The following is an 18,266-nucleotide window of genomic DNA, read 5'->3' as shown; positions in this document are numbered from 1 at the left end:
GACCTCTGCCTTCCCCGGCTCCCGAGTCTCCGCCCGAGAGTCCAGTCTCCCCCCACAAGAGCATGGGTCCCCAGGGGCTCGCCTGGAACCGGGGTTCATGCAGTCAGAACTGGGGCCCAGTGCAGTCAGGAGCCTCCGACTCCCTTCCACTAGGGAAAGCCTGTGGCAACCTCTGCAGCCTTTGTGCGCACTGGCACGCGCGCGCCTTCAGTCCTCCGCCTTCCCTGGCTCCCGAGTCTCCGCCTGAGAGTCCAGATTCCCCCCACAAGAGCGTGGGTCCCCAGGGGCTCGCCTGGAACTGGGGTCCAGTGCAGTCAGGAGTCTCTGACTCCCTTCCACTAGGGAAAGCCTGTGGCAACCTCTGCAGCCTTTGTGTGCACTGGTACACGCGCGCCTTCAGACTTCGCCTTCCCCAGCTCCCGAATCTCCGTCCAGACTCCCCCCGTAAGAGCGTGGGTTCCCAGGGGCTCGCCCGGAACTGGGGTTCAGTGCAGTCAGAACTGGGGTTCAGTGCGGTCGGGGGCTTCCTTCCCCCTTCCGCCAGAGAAAGTCAGCCAGGCTCTCAGCCGCCCTTCCTCTCTGCACGCACAAAGACCCTTTGCCGTACCTCCAATTCTCTGTGAGCTTTTCTCTTTCCTTCTAGTTGTAGAATTTTCACTCAGCCAGCCTTCCTGTGGTTCTGGATGGTGTCCATTCTGTCTTTTAGTTGTAGTTTTGAAATTGTTGTGCGAGGCAGCAGTTTAGGTGCTTACCTATGCCGCCATATTGGTTTCTCCTCAACAATGCTTTCTTTTCTTCCACTATTAAAAAAGTAAATTCTCTAAAGGCTATCCATATTTTATTAGTAGACCTGTACACAGAGTATATGAAATATAGTCTAAAGTCAAATAGAAATTATTTTTAGATTGTATTTCAGATTGTTTATTTGCCTAATACCTTTTTTCCATTATTATTCATATAATTCAATGTTGGCATTATATATGCATAATCCTTTGTATGTTTATGTTGTCATTTAAAATGTGAAAAATATATTATGCAAAAATTAATTTTTGTTATTTGGTATTAAGTTTATAGTTTAAAAATATTTTAAATACAAAATTATGTAACAGTATGTTGCCATGTGGCCCACTCAGCTGATTGTTACAGGAGTCTAAATTATAAAAATAACTTTTGATAGGGTGCTTAGAATTCTTAATAAATTCCTTAAGGTGTCAATCTAGAAAATTTTTTGCCATTTTTACCTAAAGTTGGACTACAAGAGAAAAATTCATATTTTAATCAAGTAAATAAAGTTCTTTTTATATTTTACCACTAAATTCCACTACCCCTTATTTTCTTATGCTGGCTTTTTTTTTTTTTTTTTTTTTTGGCTTACTTTTGGTCTGAGGGTGGGTACTAAAATACATTATACACATTATGGCATAAAATTTTTTTTAAAAGATACTGCTTTCTATCAAACTTCTTTATTTTACTTACCTTTTATAGGTCTGACCAATTCTATATTTAGCTACAAGGATTTCCAGTCTTCATCTTTTACTAAAATTGTATCAACTCTATTGCTCTAAAGTTCCAGATTGCTTATGGAGAGATCATTAGATACTGATATTACAATATAAACAATAAAGGAAATAGATGCAAGGCTAAACTTTTTGTTCTTGAATCATCTATTGCTCTGAATAACTTTGGGAGATGGTGTTTAGCTCTCCTTCAGATTCGCATTCTAATCTCAACATAATCTATAAGTAAAACATAACTGTTTCCCCTTCTACCTTATTATAAAAACATTTCAACTTATTTAATAGCAGGAATGTAGGTGATTGCATGAGTATAGCAAGCATATACGCACTAGGAAAATAGAAGAAAATAACAAAAAAATGCTTGAAAATCTATGATTGCAGTGATGTATATTAATGTTTACATTTCAATAAATACCAGGGAGTAACACAGCATGTACACTATTGATAAAATGGCAACTTAAAATTTAACTTGCATTAAGTAGTCTTCTGAATTTCCTCAACTCTAAAATGGGGCAAAAATACTTTCTTCAAAGATAAAATAATATAACTGAGTACCTGAAAATTATGATGCACTGTGGTGTTATTTTTAAACTATTCAAACTATAAAAGGCAGTGGTGTTACTATAGATATAAAACTGTAGACTGGCATTTATATTAGACTTTTAGGAGCTATTCCAATTTAAAGTATACAAATGTATTTTAAAGTTTTTATCGATAGTAAATTCATAGTTAATCCACATTTAAAGTACAGCTGTAAACTGAGGATAACTCAATGACCGTTTTGCTTACTTTATGACAGTATCTGCAAGCAGTTAGCATTATATAAATAAAATAAAATTTACTTTATTTAATAACATTCCAGGCTAGTGTTCATAATCAAGAACTGAATAATTCTTGTTTATTCATAGTGTACATATAACTTATACTAGTCCTCAATAAATTAATAGGGTGACTATAATTTAACAAGGAAACATGAAATAGTTCCAGTGTTGACCAAATCTTTTTCCAAAATATATTCAGTTTAATAAATCCATTTCATTCTATTTATCAGTTATATTATATGGTACATATATTTCAAATAATAAGCAGTGGTAGGATTGTTAAGCTGAGTCTTAGCTACTTAAGGAAAAGTTGATTGGATAGACATTGGCACTAGATAAAATAATTCTTTTGGCAATTCTATAGTTGCTTCAAGATCAAAATAGTGTTAAAACTAAGACACAAAGGTCAAAGTGAAATCTTACACTAAAATTACTGAGGTAAAACTGCCAGAAAGATTCCTTGTTGGAGAGCCAGCCTCTCTCCCTTGCTCCCCTTACTGTTTATGGTGACTTCTAAATGTGCAGTGATAGTAATAAAGCTAGCATAGCTGAGGGGAAATAGAAGAATACCAGAAAATCTCTTCTTTTGTACAAATTTTTTAGATGCCAAAGATTGTCATAACATTCTTGGGTAGTTTTCAAAGTTGAAACACTTAACCTTCAGTTACTAAAAAAGGAATGATGATTATTACCAGTGCTTTACATATATCATTCTTAAAACAACCCTGCAAGGTATGAATTATAATAATTATGCTCACTTTTACAAATAGGGAAATAGAGAGATCATATAAATGATTCAAGAGTATAAAACCAAAATGGAGTAGGGTTGAAATTGGAAACCAAGTCCATCTAGTTCAAAGTTCATACCTTTTCTACTACAATGGTCTGCTTCAGGGAATAAATATGATAGATGCATGTATAAATTAAAGTTAACTGAAGTTTTCTTCTCATAGAAGTTTTCAAACTTCCATTATACTAGCTACACAATGCAGTTTATGTTTCACTTTACAAAAGCTATTTTTTTTAGCTGGTATAGAACCTAACATAGACTATCCTATCTAATAAAAGAGCAATATGCAAATTGACCATCACTCCAACACACAAGATGGCTGCCCCCATGTGGACACAAGATGGCCACCACAAGATGGCCAGCAGGGTAGGGCGGTTGGGAGGAACCAGGCCTGCAAGGAAGGGCAGTTGGGGGCGATCAAGTCTGCAGGGGAGGGCAGTTAGGAGTGACCAGGCCGGCAGAGGAGGGAAGTTGGGGGCGACCGGGCCTGCAGGGGAGGGCAGTTAGGGGCAAACAGGCTGGCAGGGGAGCAGTTAGGCATCAATCAGGCTGGCAGGCAGAAGCGGTTAGGGGCATTCAGGAAGGCAGGCAGGCGAGAGGTTGGGGGCCAGCAGTCCTGGATTGTGAGAGGGATGTCCAACTGTCCATTTAGGCCCGATCCCGGTAGGCCAGGATCTATACGGGCAGTCGGACATTCCCTGAGGGGTCCCAGATTGGAGAGGGTGCAGGCTGGGCTGAGGGACAATCCCCCCCCCCCGCATGCATGAATTTCGTGCACTGGGCCTCTAGTATAATATATAAATCTAAATTGTGATTAACCTAAATTTAATGAATATGCTTTTATAGGGCATGCATAAATTAATTTTTTTTGTATCTACTTTCTATCATACCAAGAAGACTTCAAATAAACAAAATTAGGAGGAAAAAGGGGGACAAAATTTCAGATAAAATGTAAAAAAATAAAACTATTTTGTATAAAGAATTATAAGAATTAAAAAAATAAATACTTTAAAATAGGATTTTTTTTTATAAAGTAAGCATGGTAGTTAAATGGATATTAAAAAACCTCATAAACATAAAAATTGACTCAGAAGAATAATCAAATATCTCTCTGATTAAAAGACATTGGGGTCAGATAGTGTTATAGATAAGTTTTTTACTCTATAAGAAACAGATAATTCCTTTTATACAAATTGATTACACAGCAGAAAAAAGAAGAAATATAATTTTATGATCAAAGACTGACAAGAACAGATGAAAAGAAAATTATAGGTTTATCTCATCTATCAACATAGATGAAAAAATTCAATACCCAGAAATACTAGTAAATCAAATACAGTCAGTTGTTTCTTTCTCTCTGTTTCTCCCCCTCCCTTCCACTCTCTCTAAAAATCAATGAAAAATATCCTCAAGTGAGAATTCATAAATACACTAAGTAATTTTTTTTAGTAAGTTGCTATTTCTTTTGTCAGTCAACAATCAGTAAGTGTACATTCTTATTTTATTAACAACTCTCAGTCTTTCTTTATTTTTATAATTCTTTCTTTGCTTTCTGTAATTCTCTCAGTATAAAACAAACTGATACATAAACAGATATGATTGCATAGAAAAAAAGTGAAACTTGTTACTTGAAGGAATATGTTAAACCAATCTTCCTAACCATATAACCAAATAGACACAAAAATTTTCTGAAATAGTTGCATGAATAAAATCAATTATTAGAAAATAGCTATTTTAAAAGGACCTAAGTGATATTATTAGGAGCAATAACAATACTGCAGTATATTAACTTTAACATACATCTTTTAGAATTCATAAATCTTCAAATACATACCAGATCTGTTCTTGGAGTATCTGGACACTCTGAGAAATAAGATGTTGAACTTCTGACTCCACTATTATCAGAAGTTGGCTTTGGAAGTTGAGCATGTTGTCTGTAAGTAGCACTTTTAGGAGTCCAACAAAACAGGTTGATTGATTCTCGTACACAACGTTCAATGTCAATTTCTAGATAGAAAATTGAAAAAAAATACATAAAATTTGGATTGCTATGTTTATTAAGAAAACACAACCTTTCCTAACTGCATATATTGACACATGGCTAGGATTATAACTAAATAGAAAAGATTTCAACAAAAAAATTATGTAGGTATTAATTAGCATATTTTTAACTGAAATGTTAGGGGGTACTTTGTATTATAAACATACATATTCATATATATTTGCATATGTCAATACATGCATATATATCTATGTGTGTTTCATTTGGTATTATCAATCAACATATATACATACATTTATACATATAGGTATATTTCAGTATATAATTAATTAAATTCAGGTCATAATTGATTAAACATCATGGATATAACATAGCTCCTACTTAAGAATCTCCCTCATTTATTCTGATTATAGTTTTACTTTTCCAAAGTAAAATAGAGGTTGAGGAATTTGGGAGTAGGCAGGCAAAAGATTCAGAAGCTGATTCATTATGAATTCTAGTAAAATGTACTAAAAGTTTCATTTCCAGTTATTAAAGAAGATATAAAATAATCAGGGGAAAATTTATTAAAATCTCAATTCAGTACTTCTCCTTTTAAAAATAATTTGAGTTAAATGCAGAAAGTTTTAAATAAAGATTAAATGAACTTGATTAAAAGAAAAATTTTCTAAGAAGATTTCCTTTTCTTTTTCAGATTTGAAATATAAGCATATTTGAAAGAAGTAATACATATTTCAAACTTGTTACAATGTCAAATTGTGCTGGTATGTTATGATGGCACTGCAGCTCTTTGGGAGGTCACTATTCTGATGAAGAGTAACCAGTCCTGTAGAGGAAGTGTAGAGATCACAGAGGGGCAGTAGAAGTTCAGCAAGTTGACTAGGATGAAGAAGTTTAGCATGGACTAGCTTTTCCCTTTCTGTGTTCCTAACATCAGTAAATGGCAGATATCCTCAGTTCCTCTGTGAAAGTCCAAGTGTGTCAGTTCAGATAGGCAATGTAGAAAAATAGAGTACGTGTTTTAAATTACAAAGAGATAAATTCCCAATTTCTCTTTTTGAAATGAGAAACGCATACATACACTGAGTGGCCAGATTATTATGATCTCTGAATGCATAATAATCTGGCCATTCAGTGTATATCCTATAGAATAAAAGGCTAATATGCAAATTGTCCCCTCGACCACGATTTCCACCAGCAGGCAGGCTGGCCAACCGCCCATGTCCCCTCCCCCTGGCCAGGCTGGCTGGACCCCACCCATGCATGAGTATATATATATATATATATATATATATATATATATATATATAGAGAGAGAGAGAGAGAGAGAGAGAGAGAGGTGTCCCTCAACCCAACCTGCACCCTCTCCAATCTGGGACCCCTCGGGGGATGTCCGACTGCCTGTTTAAGCCCAATCCAGGCAGTGGGACATTGCTTTCACAATCTAGGACTGTTGGCTCCCAACTGCTCACCTGCCTGCCTGATTGATGCCTAACTGCTCCCCTGTTAGCCCGATCGTCCCCAACTGCCCTCCCCTGACAACCCAGTCACCCCCAAATGCCCTCCCCTGCATATTCCCTCTTTATTAGATAGGGTTTTTTCTTTAGCATATTGGACAGCCCTAACTGGTTTGGCTCAGTGGATGGAGCACCGGCCTGCAGACTCAAGGGTCCCAGGTTCGATTCTGGTCAAGGGCATGTACTTTGGTTGGGGGCACATACCCAGTGGGGAGTGTACAGGAGGCAGCTGATCAATGTTTCTCTCTCATAGATGTTTCTAGCTCTCCATCCCTTTCCCTTCCTCTCTGTAAAAAATCAATAAAATATATATTTTTTAAAAAAGAAACATTTAAGATTCCTCCATATCTGCCTGACTGGTGTGACTCAGTGGTTGAGACCCCAGGCTGCACGGCTGGAAGGGGATCGCACCCTGGCCAGGCTGAGACCCCAGCCCAGGCTGCCGCCGCTGGCCAGAAGATCACATGGCGGGGGTGCGCGGCCCTGCCGGCCTGACACCCTAGCCCAGGCTGCCACCGCGGCCGGGGGATCGCGCGGCTTGGGTGTGAGGCCCTGCCAGCCTGAGACCCCAGCCCAGGCTGTGGCCGGGTATCGCGCTGGGCACTGGCGCCTCCCAGCCAGACACCCCAGGCTGCTGCCGCTGGGTGGACTGGGGGACTCTGGTGGGGCTAAGAGGACTGGGTGCCGCCATCTTGTGGCTATGGGCGCCACCATTTTTCTTGCGGAGTGACGGTTAATTTGCATATTACTCTTTTATTAGATAGGATACACACACACACACACACACACACACACACACACTGAGTGGCCAGATTATTATGCGTTCAGAGATCATAATAATCTGGCCACTCAGTATATATAAAGGGGAGAAGGAAACAGCCACTTAAATTCTGTGGATGGTACATAAGCCATGCATTTAGAGTTGTCTGCTTTTTGTAAGGTGGAAAATCCTTGGAGGAAAGGGGGGAATTGCACACTTACTGAGCATCTGTTATGTGCCAGGCATTGTATTCTTTCACTTAGCTCATTTAATTCTTACAATGATTCTAGTAGACAGGTATTGTAACCTTCCTAACTTCTGCTGAAGATGAAGAAACTAAGACATAAGCAAGCTAAGGGACTTACTATGTTAAGTGTGTTATTATAAGTAGAAAATGTCTGAAGTTGTTAAAGGGTTATAGGACATATTTTATTTTCCAATTCATTTGGATTTTGAATTGGCCAGCAGGTCTAGGAAGACAAGTTACTGAATTAAGCTTTCCTGCATATGCGATTAGTGATGTTTACCAATTTCAGAGTCAGTTACTTCCATGGCTACACAAAGAGGTCAGATTTCATCACTCCATATGCTATTCCTAACATAATATTTTAAAACCCCCACAGATAACATGTTTTTAGACATGGATCTATTTATTCGAGCAATGGCTAATGCAGTTAAATGTATTTTTTTTAAAAAAGCCTCTATAACATTATCCTCTTGATATTCTAGAGAAAGAAGAACAGACATCAACTAGATGAAAAATCAAAGTTTGAAATAAGTTTCTTTATTCTATTTAAGCAGAGATATGTTCACTTCATTTTAGAAAATTTCCAATTAATATGGATAAGATAAAAATTTGCCGCTACAGAGAGAAAACTCTGTCATCTTAAAAAGTTAACCCATTTAACACTGTAATCTCCAAAGGGAAAGAATTTCAGATGACAGCGACAGGTTTTACATCTGCAGTGCGCAAATCAGTTGACACATCTGCCACTCAGTAAAAGCTCAAGTCAATTTCAAATTTCAGATCAGGGGTTGTAGTTCAGTCCTTAAATCTCTGGCAAAGGAAAAGTCAGTTGCACCTGCCTCCAAAACACCCTGTCAACACTAAAAAGTTTACAGGGAATCTTCAGTATTTACTGGTGCCCACCCCAATTTCACCCTGATTATTAGTACTGTAGATATCCTATTCTCCATTCACTTAAACCAAAATATTATGCAATAGTACTTTGTAAACTGCACCTTGAATATGCAATTCTCCTTAAAAAGTAACCTCTCATTTAGGACACTGCTGTTTTCCATCTTGCATTATGATTTTGACAGAATGCATTGTGAATAAAGCATGCACTGGATTATGGTTTCCCAGGTTTCATTCCAAGCTCCGTGAAGTACTTTGTGACTCTGACCGAAATAATGTCTCTAAATCTCAGTTTCTTTATCCTCATCCATTATTACCCCATCTCTCAGAAATACTGAACTATTTTCAGAGTGATAAAACACGTTATGTTTCACTTGGGTGAGAAAAGGTGAAAAAGACACCTCATCTGAAGCCCTCTGCTCTCATTTTAATGGCTATGAATTGTTTCCTAGCGCCAGTGAATAGCGTTGCTACTTCTGTTTACAATTATCCAATTCCCTTTGGCTTTCCCCTATATTTGAACCCTAATATTGTTAAGATATTATCTACTTTTGCTGAATTCACTCCATCATTTTGGTGGAACGTATTTTCCAGCAGCATTTAAGAAAAGGGTGCGGCCCTAACTGGTTTGGCTCAGTGGATAGAGCGTTGGCCTGCAGACTGAAGGGTCCCAGGTTCGATTCTGGTCAAAGGCATGTACCTTGGCTGTGAGCACATCCCCAGTAGGGGGTGTGCAGGAGGCAGCTGATTGATGTTTCTCTCTCATTGATGTTTCTAAGTCTCTATCCCTCTCCCTTCCTCTCTGTAAAAAATCAATAAAATATATTAAACAAAAAAAGATAAGGGTGCGTAAAATAGTTATTCTGCCCTTGACTAATTATTTTTAGTCTTCTAGGGTTGAACGTGAGTTATAAAAGGCAGTGCTCCATTGTCTTGTGAGAAGTCTGATACAATTATGATTTGAGGTTACTTGTATGTGATTTTCCTCTTTTCTGTATACTTTGAAGATCCCTGGTTTTCCGAAGTTTCATGATATATGCTAAGTGCATTCAACTTCATTGTGTTAGGCATTTGATGGTCCTTTTATAATTTTTCAGTTACAGAAAAAATTCTTGTTTGATGTCTATGATAATTCCTTTTTCACTGTTCTGTCTTCTACTAGGAGAATCTTGAACATATTGAATTTCTAATAATTTTGCCTTTTACTTTTACTTTCCGTATGTATTTTTGTTCTATTTTTCTGAGAAATTTCCTAAACTCTATCGTCAGTCTTTTATTATAAAGGTCATTGAATTTCCAAATCATTATTAATTACCAATAAACATTTTATTTTCTTTGTTACTTAAAAAAATTCTGATTTTTCATGGTTGTAATGTCTTCTCATAATTATGTTTCTGAGGATATTTCTTATTCAGTTTGTGCTGGTCAGTGTCATTTAGTGGAAGGCTTTCCTTATAGTTTTGGTGATCTATGACACTACATATTTAAAAGAACAACACTAAAAATCATATTAGGAGTTTTGTGTATGTGGGCAGGGCTTGGTGACTGGTGGATTCACAATAGGGTAAATTGGGGACATAGTGATTTGTCAGAGGACTTTTAAGTAAGGTATTTCTCCTTCTAGGGACATGTCTCCAGAGAACAATTCTGTGATCTGCCTAAACGAATCCTTGACAGCATTCTGGGAATTGACCATGGATATACATTCCTCACTCCTGCTCTATGCTATGCTCTTGACCCCTTGGTCTCAAGACTCTCTGATTCTATTGCCCCAGAGAACACCTCACCAAATTTACTGTTATCTTTGCTCATGCTTTTGCAAAATTTGCAAAAGTAAAGCTATCTAAACCATAATCAGTGAAGACTGCCGTCTTTATTTATACCCATTTCCCCTCCATTATGCTTCCTCTTATGTTGGGCAACATTATAGTGGCTCTGGATATAATTAAGAGTAAGCTAAGTTAGGGATACATTTAGTTTGGTTGCATGTGATATATTTCTATGATTTGTAATCACTTTGGGGTATTGAAAAAGACTTTCTCCCTGACCAAACCCTAGCCAGGCTTCTCTATGTCCTTTCTTGACTATGCCTCAACCTTGGCCTATAAAAGACTTGAACAAAACACTAACGTAGTTTATAATAGTTCCAGGCCACATCCCTAGGATGACCTTTGCCCCCACTTAAAGTGCCTGCCTGAGAAAAATCAAGGCTGCCAAAAGAATGTACTGCTTGTTCCAGCCAACACCTGAAGAGGGGGTCCTGGTCTCCTAGTCTCTGTGAGAAGATGGGGATCTGACTTCAAAAGTGCCAGTTAGCAAACCCAGACAGGCTTCCCATGAACCAATGTCCCCTTTCAAACTTTTGTAATTTTTTACTTCGCTGAATCTTCTGAGTTCTAGTCACTTCCCTCCCTACTCCTTCATTCTCCTTTTAAAATGTCCAGTCACTTCTGTACAAATTGACGTTGAGTTCAATTCAAGGTAAACACCTCCTTATTGCAACAGTATATTATTGACTAAAACCTACCCTTACCACCTTAGTATCTTGCACTGTTTATCTTTGACAGTATAAAGTTATTGTTAGTTCTAGGAATGACCTCCTGCAGTACTTCCACTACCCACTATACAGAAGCAGAGGTTGTAGTGCAATAAGAATGTGTTCAAGCACCAGTTTATGGGTAGGAGAAACATAGTTGCTATGTACACAGCCCAAAAATCAAACTGAGAAGGTCTTTCAAACATTAAACATACAAACTTGTAAGCAGAGAATCTGGTAATCAGCGATGCCTGATCAAAAGAGAAATACATTCCTTCTGAATGTATACTTGATAATGTTACAGATACAGTTATAAGTATACCATTAACTTATTTTTTTACTTTTTTGATAGGAATTTTACATAATAACATTTTTGTGTTCATAGGAAACAACCCTGTAGTATGACAAGAAACAGAGACTATCCCTGTGTTGTTATATGTTTTATGCATCCCTACTATCAATAAAACAAAAAACAAAAATGCCCTAGCTGGTTTGGCTCAGTGGATAGAGCGTCGGCCTGCAGACTGAAGGGTCCTGGGTTTGATTCAGGTCAAGGGCACGTGGCCGGGTTGCGGGCTCGTGCAGAAGGCAGCCAGCCAATTAATGATTCTCTCTCATCACTGATGTTTCTATCTATCTCTCCCTCATACTTCCTCTTTGAAATCAATGAAAATATATTAAAAACAAAAAAACGAAACAAAAAAAACTGTCAACTAACCTGGCCAGTGGAAAAGTATATCTATTTTCTCTATGAAAATATAGCAGAATTATTGTTATACTAGAGGCCTGGTGCATGAAATTCATGCACGGAGGGGGCGGTTCCCTCAGCCCAGCCTGCACCCACTCCAATCGGGGACCCCTTGGGGGATGTCCGACTGCCGGTTTAGGCCCGATTCCTGTGGGATCGGGCCTAAACCGGCGGTCAGATACCCCTCTCACAATCTGGGACCGCTGGCTCCTAACCACTCACCTGCCTGCCTGCCTGATTGCCCCTAACCTCTCGGCCTGCCTGCATGATCACCCCTAACTGCCTCTGCCTGCCTGCCTGATCATCCCTAACCTCTCTGCCTGCCTGCCTTATTGCCCCTAACTGCCTCTGCCTGCCTGATCACCCCTAACTGCCTCTGCCTGCCTGTCTGGTTGCCCCTAACTGCCCTCCCCTGCTGGCCTGACTGAGACCCCAACTGCTCTCCCCTGCCATCCTGGTTGCCCCTAACTGCCCTCCCCTGCCGGCCTGATCTCGCCCCCAATGGCCCTCCCCTGCTGGCCTGATCTCGCCCCTAACTGCTCTCCCCTGCTGGCCTGATCACCCCTAACTGCCTCTGCCTGCCTGATCACCCCTAATTGCCCTCCCCTGCTGACCTGATCTCGCCCACCAACTGCCCTCCTCTGCCGGCCAATTTGGTTCTGATTGGTCAGTTCCTATGCTAGTCAGCATCAAAAGCTCCGCCTCCTAGGAAGCCATTGGCTCCTCACAGTTGACCCAAATTTGGTTCTGATTGGTCAGTTTCTATGCCAGTCAGCGTCAAAAGCTCTGTCTCCTAGGCAGCCATTGGCTCCTCACAGTTGACCCAGATCTGGTTCTGATTGGTCAGTTTCTATGCCAGTCAGCGTCAAAAACTCTGCCTCCTAGGCAGCCATTGGCTCCTTACATTCACCCAGATTTGGTTCTAATTGATCAGTTTCTATGCCAGTCAGCATCTCTGGGCCTATCAATGGGGTCTGATCAGAAAGGCGGGGCTGATCAGCAGCCCTGGTGGAGGCCTGGAGAGAAATGGAGGCACGGTTGTTGGCTAGGCCGTGAGAGAAAGAGAGGCAAGTTCTGATCAACGGCTGCCACAGAGGCTACAGATCAGACCCTGCTTCTCTCTCTGCAGGCCTCTCTCTGGGCCTGATCCGCAGCCCCCTAGGCAGTCATTACTGGGTCGGGGCGCCGGCAGTGGCCCCAGTCAGTGCTGGATCACCACAGCAACCCAGCACTGACTTACAATCTGGTTGAACCTTTGGTCGTAATGGTCATTACGACCCTGGCTCTTTATTATATAGATGAAGAGGTGATCAAGGAGTATGAAGCCAGAGAGAGAGAGAGAGAGAGAGAGAGAGAGAGAGAGAGAGAAAATAGAAGTATACCATATATATAATACATAAACTTATATTATTTTTCTGCTTTGTAATTTGTTGTGATCTCTTTGTTCAGTCTAAACATCCTTTTAATGACCCATTTTTGTATTGTAATTGATATCATCTTAAACAGGGCTGCCTCCTCACATTGCATAAGCTTCAGGGCACATAATCTGTATCTGTTCCTATCTTTAAGTTTTCTTCTAAGTGTCAGAGGAGTATACTTTTGGTGAGAGCAAAGATCTGTAGTGGTGGGAGGAATGAAAGTATTTCTATGCAGACATTCAATTGATTCTCTCTAGTTTTCTGTCCAATTTTCCATTCATTTTCAATTCCTGAGGCTGGTGCTCTGCATCAAGAACTGGCTTGCCTCTTGCTGGTATCCTCCTCTGCAGGAAGGGTTCAGCTTTCTTTGCTTTATTAAGTGAGTTACTGCTGATAGAATTGCTTTCTATCTTCCAAATATTTGGTAACATTTCTTGTCTACTCATACTCTACTTACATTCTCCTTTTTCTTAGGATTATCTTTTGTTTTCATTCTCTTACTGTCACTTCAGTGATATTTCAGAAGGGAGCAGAGATAATCATATGTGTACAATTTGTCATTCCTAATTAGAAAAGTTTCAAGCTTTAAAGACTCTGGTTCAAAAGGGTTGGGAATAAAGTTAGGTTATGAGTTATACTGCTTTCTGAGAAAATATATAACTGGCAGTTAATATATTTTCTCAGAAAGCAGTATAACAAATGATATAAGGTAAAGAGCTGTAACATGGTAGGCAGCATGACCTGGGCTTGGATTTCAACTCAATTACCACATGTTGTATAGCTCTGGCCAACTCATTTTTCTGCATCTCTTTCCTCAATCCTAGGGTTGATATTACTTAACTAGAGGCCTGGTGCACGAAATTCGTACACTTGATGCGGGGGGAGGGGGGCGTCCCTCAGCCAGGCCTGCGCCATCTTGCAGTCCAAGAGCACATCTGTAGTGCTGCCACAGAGGTGACTTGCTGCGCAAGCCAGCCATAAGCCTGGCTTCTGGCTGAGTGGCGCTCCCCCTGTGGGAGCACACTGACCACCAGGGGGCAGCTCCTGCATTGAGCATCTGCCCCCTGCTGGTCAGTGCGCATCATAGTGATTGGTCATTCCACTGTTCAGTTGATTTGCATATTAGCCTTTTATTATATAAAATTCCTGAGAATGTTATGAAGTAGAAATAAGATTATTCCAGCACACAGTAGGAACCCAAGGTTTTATAGGTAAACATACAGATATATAAAACACATGAAAAATTTTAGCAATTCAATTAAAATAAAATAAAAAAAACACAACAAAAGCATAAGGTCTTAGATTCCAGTTAGTCTGCCTTCTTGTTTCAAACACACTTAGAATATAGGTTAATTTTCTATTTGCACTTGGTAATTTCTCTTTAGAAAAAGATTGTCTTTTAAAAAATTCTTTTCTACCTTTCAAAATCTAAAGACTTGTAGTATTATTCAGTAATAAAAATTAATCATCTATAAAGCTCTGAGCAGACATGAAGGAAAAAGTCTGAAAAGGCTACATACTCTGTATGATTCTATCTATATAACATTCTGGAAAAGGCAAAACTCTAAAGACACGGAAAAGATCACTCGTTACCAGGAGTTTGCAGAGTAAGGGAAAGGGAGAGGAGGAATGAATTAATAGTTCAATACAGGGTATTTTTAGGGTGGTAAAACTGATTTGTAAAATACTGTAGGAGTGAATACATGACATTATGCATTTGTCAAAACCTGTAGAATGGTTCATCACAGAGTGAAGCTTAATGTAAACTAGGGACCTTAGTTAATAACAATGTATTAGTATTGGCTCAACAACTGTAACAAATGTAACACATTAAGCCAAGACGTTAAATTTAGGGGCAATTATGATTAGGGAAGGGAAATATGGGAACTCTCTGCACTATTTGCTCAATTTTTCTGTGAACTTAAAATTGCCCTAAAAAAATAAAGTTTAATTAAAAAAAACAAAACAAAACAGAAAACAGGGACAGGAGTGACATCAAGAAGAATGGCAAAGTAACTAGCTCCAACAGCACTTCTTTTTAAAAAAGTTTTTATTCTTTCTTAAAGAATTAATGAAGTTAAAAACCTATAATCATGTCATCCCTCTATTACAGCTGATTTACCTCATTTGGGATAATAAATTATGGATTTTAATCCACATGTAAACAAACTCCATTGTCAAAAAATACTATCATTTAAAAAACACTCTTGCCATAGTTGGTTTGGCTCAGTGGATAGAACATCGGCCTGCAGAGTGAAGGGTCCCAGTTCGATTCCCGTCAAGGGCACATGTCTGGGTTGTAGGCTCAATTCCCAGTGTGGGGCATGCAGGAGGCAGCCAATCAATGATTCTCTCTCATCATTGATGTTTCTATCTCTCTCTCCCTCTTTCTTCCTCTCTGAAATCAATATAAATATTTTTTAAAAATAAAAAATACCCTTGCATTTTACTGGACATAAAATGGAAACTGGATTTGAAAGAATCAGAATATTAATGCTATAATCACATGACAGGAGGGCCACTGAAGTCATTTTGGAATAGCTTACACAGGACGGACGCTTAACATACTGGGCAATTTGACTGGAACATCTTCTTCCCCATCTACAGCTCTCCTCTGTAGTTAACAGTAGTATGGTTATTGTTTGAGATACCAAGCACATGGTTGTTTCTATGAGGTAGGTAGGGAATAAGTAGCCAGGAGAACTGCTAAGGATGGGAATAAATTATTTTGTATATCCAAACCAAAACTAGAATACATGACTTATTTAAATAAGGGAAGTTGTGGAGATAATGTTTTATATTTAAACTAGGTTAAACTTTTTTTTAAATCGAAATTTTATTTGCTGTTCACTGAGAAAGGGCTCACACATATGGAAAGAAAAAAATGGTTAGTATTTTACTTGAGGGTCTTATCTACCATCAGCTATTGCCATTTTTGTAGTTAAAAATAAGCTTCTGAGGAAATCAGAACTGAACTGATGAAGCTACTAGAATTCAGCCGTGGGCAAACTACGGCCTGCGGGCCGGATCCGGCTGTTCTATCCGGTTCTCTTGCTCTCCCCTCCGCTCCTTTACTTTGAATTTATATTAGTTCACACAAACACTCCATCCATGCTTTTGTTCCGGCCCTCCGGTCCAGTTTAAGAACCCATTGTGGCCCTCAAGTCAAAAAGTTTGCCCACCCCTGTACTAGATTGAACCATTTGAAACTACACATATGAAATTGTTCTGACCTACAAAAACTTACTTTTATAAACAAAATAATGTTATCTTTATAGTGAAAAGTACTGCATTTGCATTCCAAATGCCTAGTGACCTATCGCACAAAATTGCGTGAGACCTGGGACCCCTCCCCACCCACACCCCCCCCGCGCCATGGGACCGCCCCAAGTCCCAGAGTCCCGCCCTGCTGGCTGGCACGCTGCAGGACGGCCCCGAGTCCTGGAGTGCCGCCCCTATGCCCTGCCTCCAGGCTGCACGCAGTGGCTGCCAGGCCCCGCCCCCGCAGTGTGCACGTGGGGCTGCGGAAACCCCGGCAGAAGTCACACGAAGCAGCCGCCGGGACCCCTGCACCCCACTGGACCACAGGAACCCCGGTGGAAGCCGTGCGGAGTGGCTGCCAGCCCTGCCCCCGCTGTGTGTGCTGCCATCTTGTGACAGTGTTACGGCATGAGGGTCAATTTGCATATCACATCTTTATCATATAGGGTGAGCATTCCACAAGTTAACTGTGTCTTGTTACCTCAAGAGCAAAATGGAGATAAGAAAACCTACTTATTAACATAGTTGTGATATTTATACAAGATAAAATATTTTAAAATCTTTGTAAACTCTAAAAGTGATACAGAGTTGTTACAACTAGAGATTATTGACATTGCCCAAATTTCCTACTCACAATCTAGCTTCTGAAATGAATTCACTAGTTTAGGGCTAAATGATATTTCTCCATGCCAACAGGTCCATTAAAGCCACCCTACTGTTTACTGAATTTAATTAAAATAAAATTAAACTTACTATATTTAAGGAATGGTAAGTGCTGAGGTATCGTAAAGATGAGTAATTGTTGAAAGATGTTGGAGTCTGGTCCAGTAAGTGAGATTTCACATTGATCACCTTGGGGATTTAGTTAAAGACCTCGACATGCCACATTCATGAATTAAGGAAAGAATTAAAAAGACTAAAACCAAATTAACATAAATAAAAGGACCCACCAATTATTTAATTATCTAGCAGAACAAAACTTAACACTCTTTAAAAGATAAAACCTAGACTCCTTGCAATGTATCTTTATCAATATGCACTATATAATAAACAATAACTAGATATGCAAAGCAGAAGAATATGATTTGTCATGAAGAAAAACAGAAGTTTATAGAAATAGACCCACAGGATGATCCAGAATTGGAAATAGCAGATAGGACTTTAAAGTAACTACTATAAATACATTCAAGGACTTAAAGGAAAATATAGTCAAAGTGAATAGACAAAGAAATACAAACAATGTATTCTCAACTGAAATCCTAGAACAGAAAAGTATATTATTTGAAATAGATATTTACTGAAAGGACTTAAAAGCATGATAAATTCAAAGAGAACTACACTGGAGCACAACTTGCTAAAAACCAAAATACAGAAGAAAAAACAAATCTACAGGAAGGAATAAAGAGCATTAATTATGGTAAAATATGGTGGTAAATACAAAAGATGATATTTTTGCTTCTTTTCATATGTTTAAAAGACAATTAACCAAATAACAGCATTATATTGTATAACTTATTATAAATGTAGACATAAAATATATAACGTTACAAGATACATAAGGTAAATAAAATCACACTTTTGCAAAGTTCTTACATTTTCTATAAAATTGTACAATATTGAGGCTAAACTGTTATAAATTAAGAATGCAGATAAAAGTCCCTAGAGCAATAAACAAAATAATTCAAAAGGTAAAATTCAAGAAAAGTATTAAAATGAAATGTTAAAAATATTTAAGCCAAAGAAGTCAGAAAAGGAAGA

General features: G+C 38.9%; 1 protein-coding gene across 1 annotated transcript in view; it reads right to left on the bottom strand.

Annotated features, from left to right (window-relative positions):
* TBCK (TBC1 domain containing kinase) overlaps window positions 1-18,266 on the bottom strand; it is a 205,610-nt gene that overhangs the window by 50,510 nt on the left and 136,834 nt on the right. The window contains exon 23 of the mRNA XM_080650862.1: window positions 4,963-5,135. Coding sequence (XP_080506988.1) covers window positions 4,963-5,135 — 173 coding nt within the window. The remainder of the gene's footprint in view (window positions 1-4,962; window positions 5,136-18,266) is intronic.

This window comes from Plecotus auritus (genome assembly GCF_963455305.1).
Source record: "Plecotus auritus genome assembly, chromosome: 1".
NCBI lineage: Eukaryota > Metazoa > Chordata > Mammalia > Chiroptera > Vespertilionidae > Plecotus > Plecotus auritus.
The sequence above is the reverse complement of the archived record's forward strand: the minus strand, read 5'-3'. Positions and strand labels throughout refer to the sequence as shown.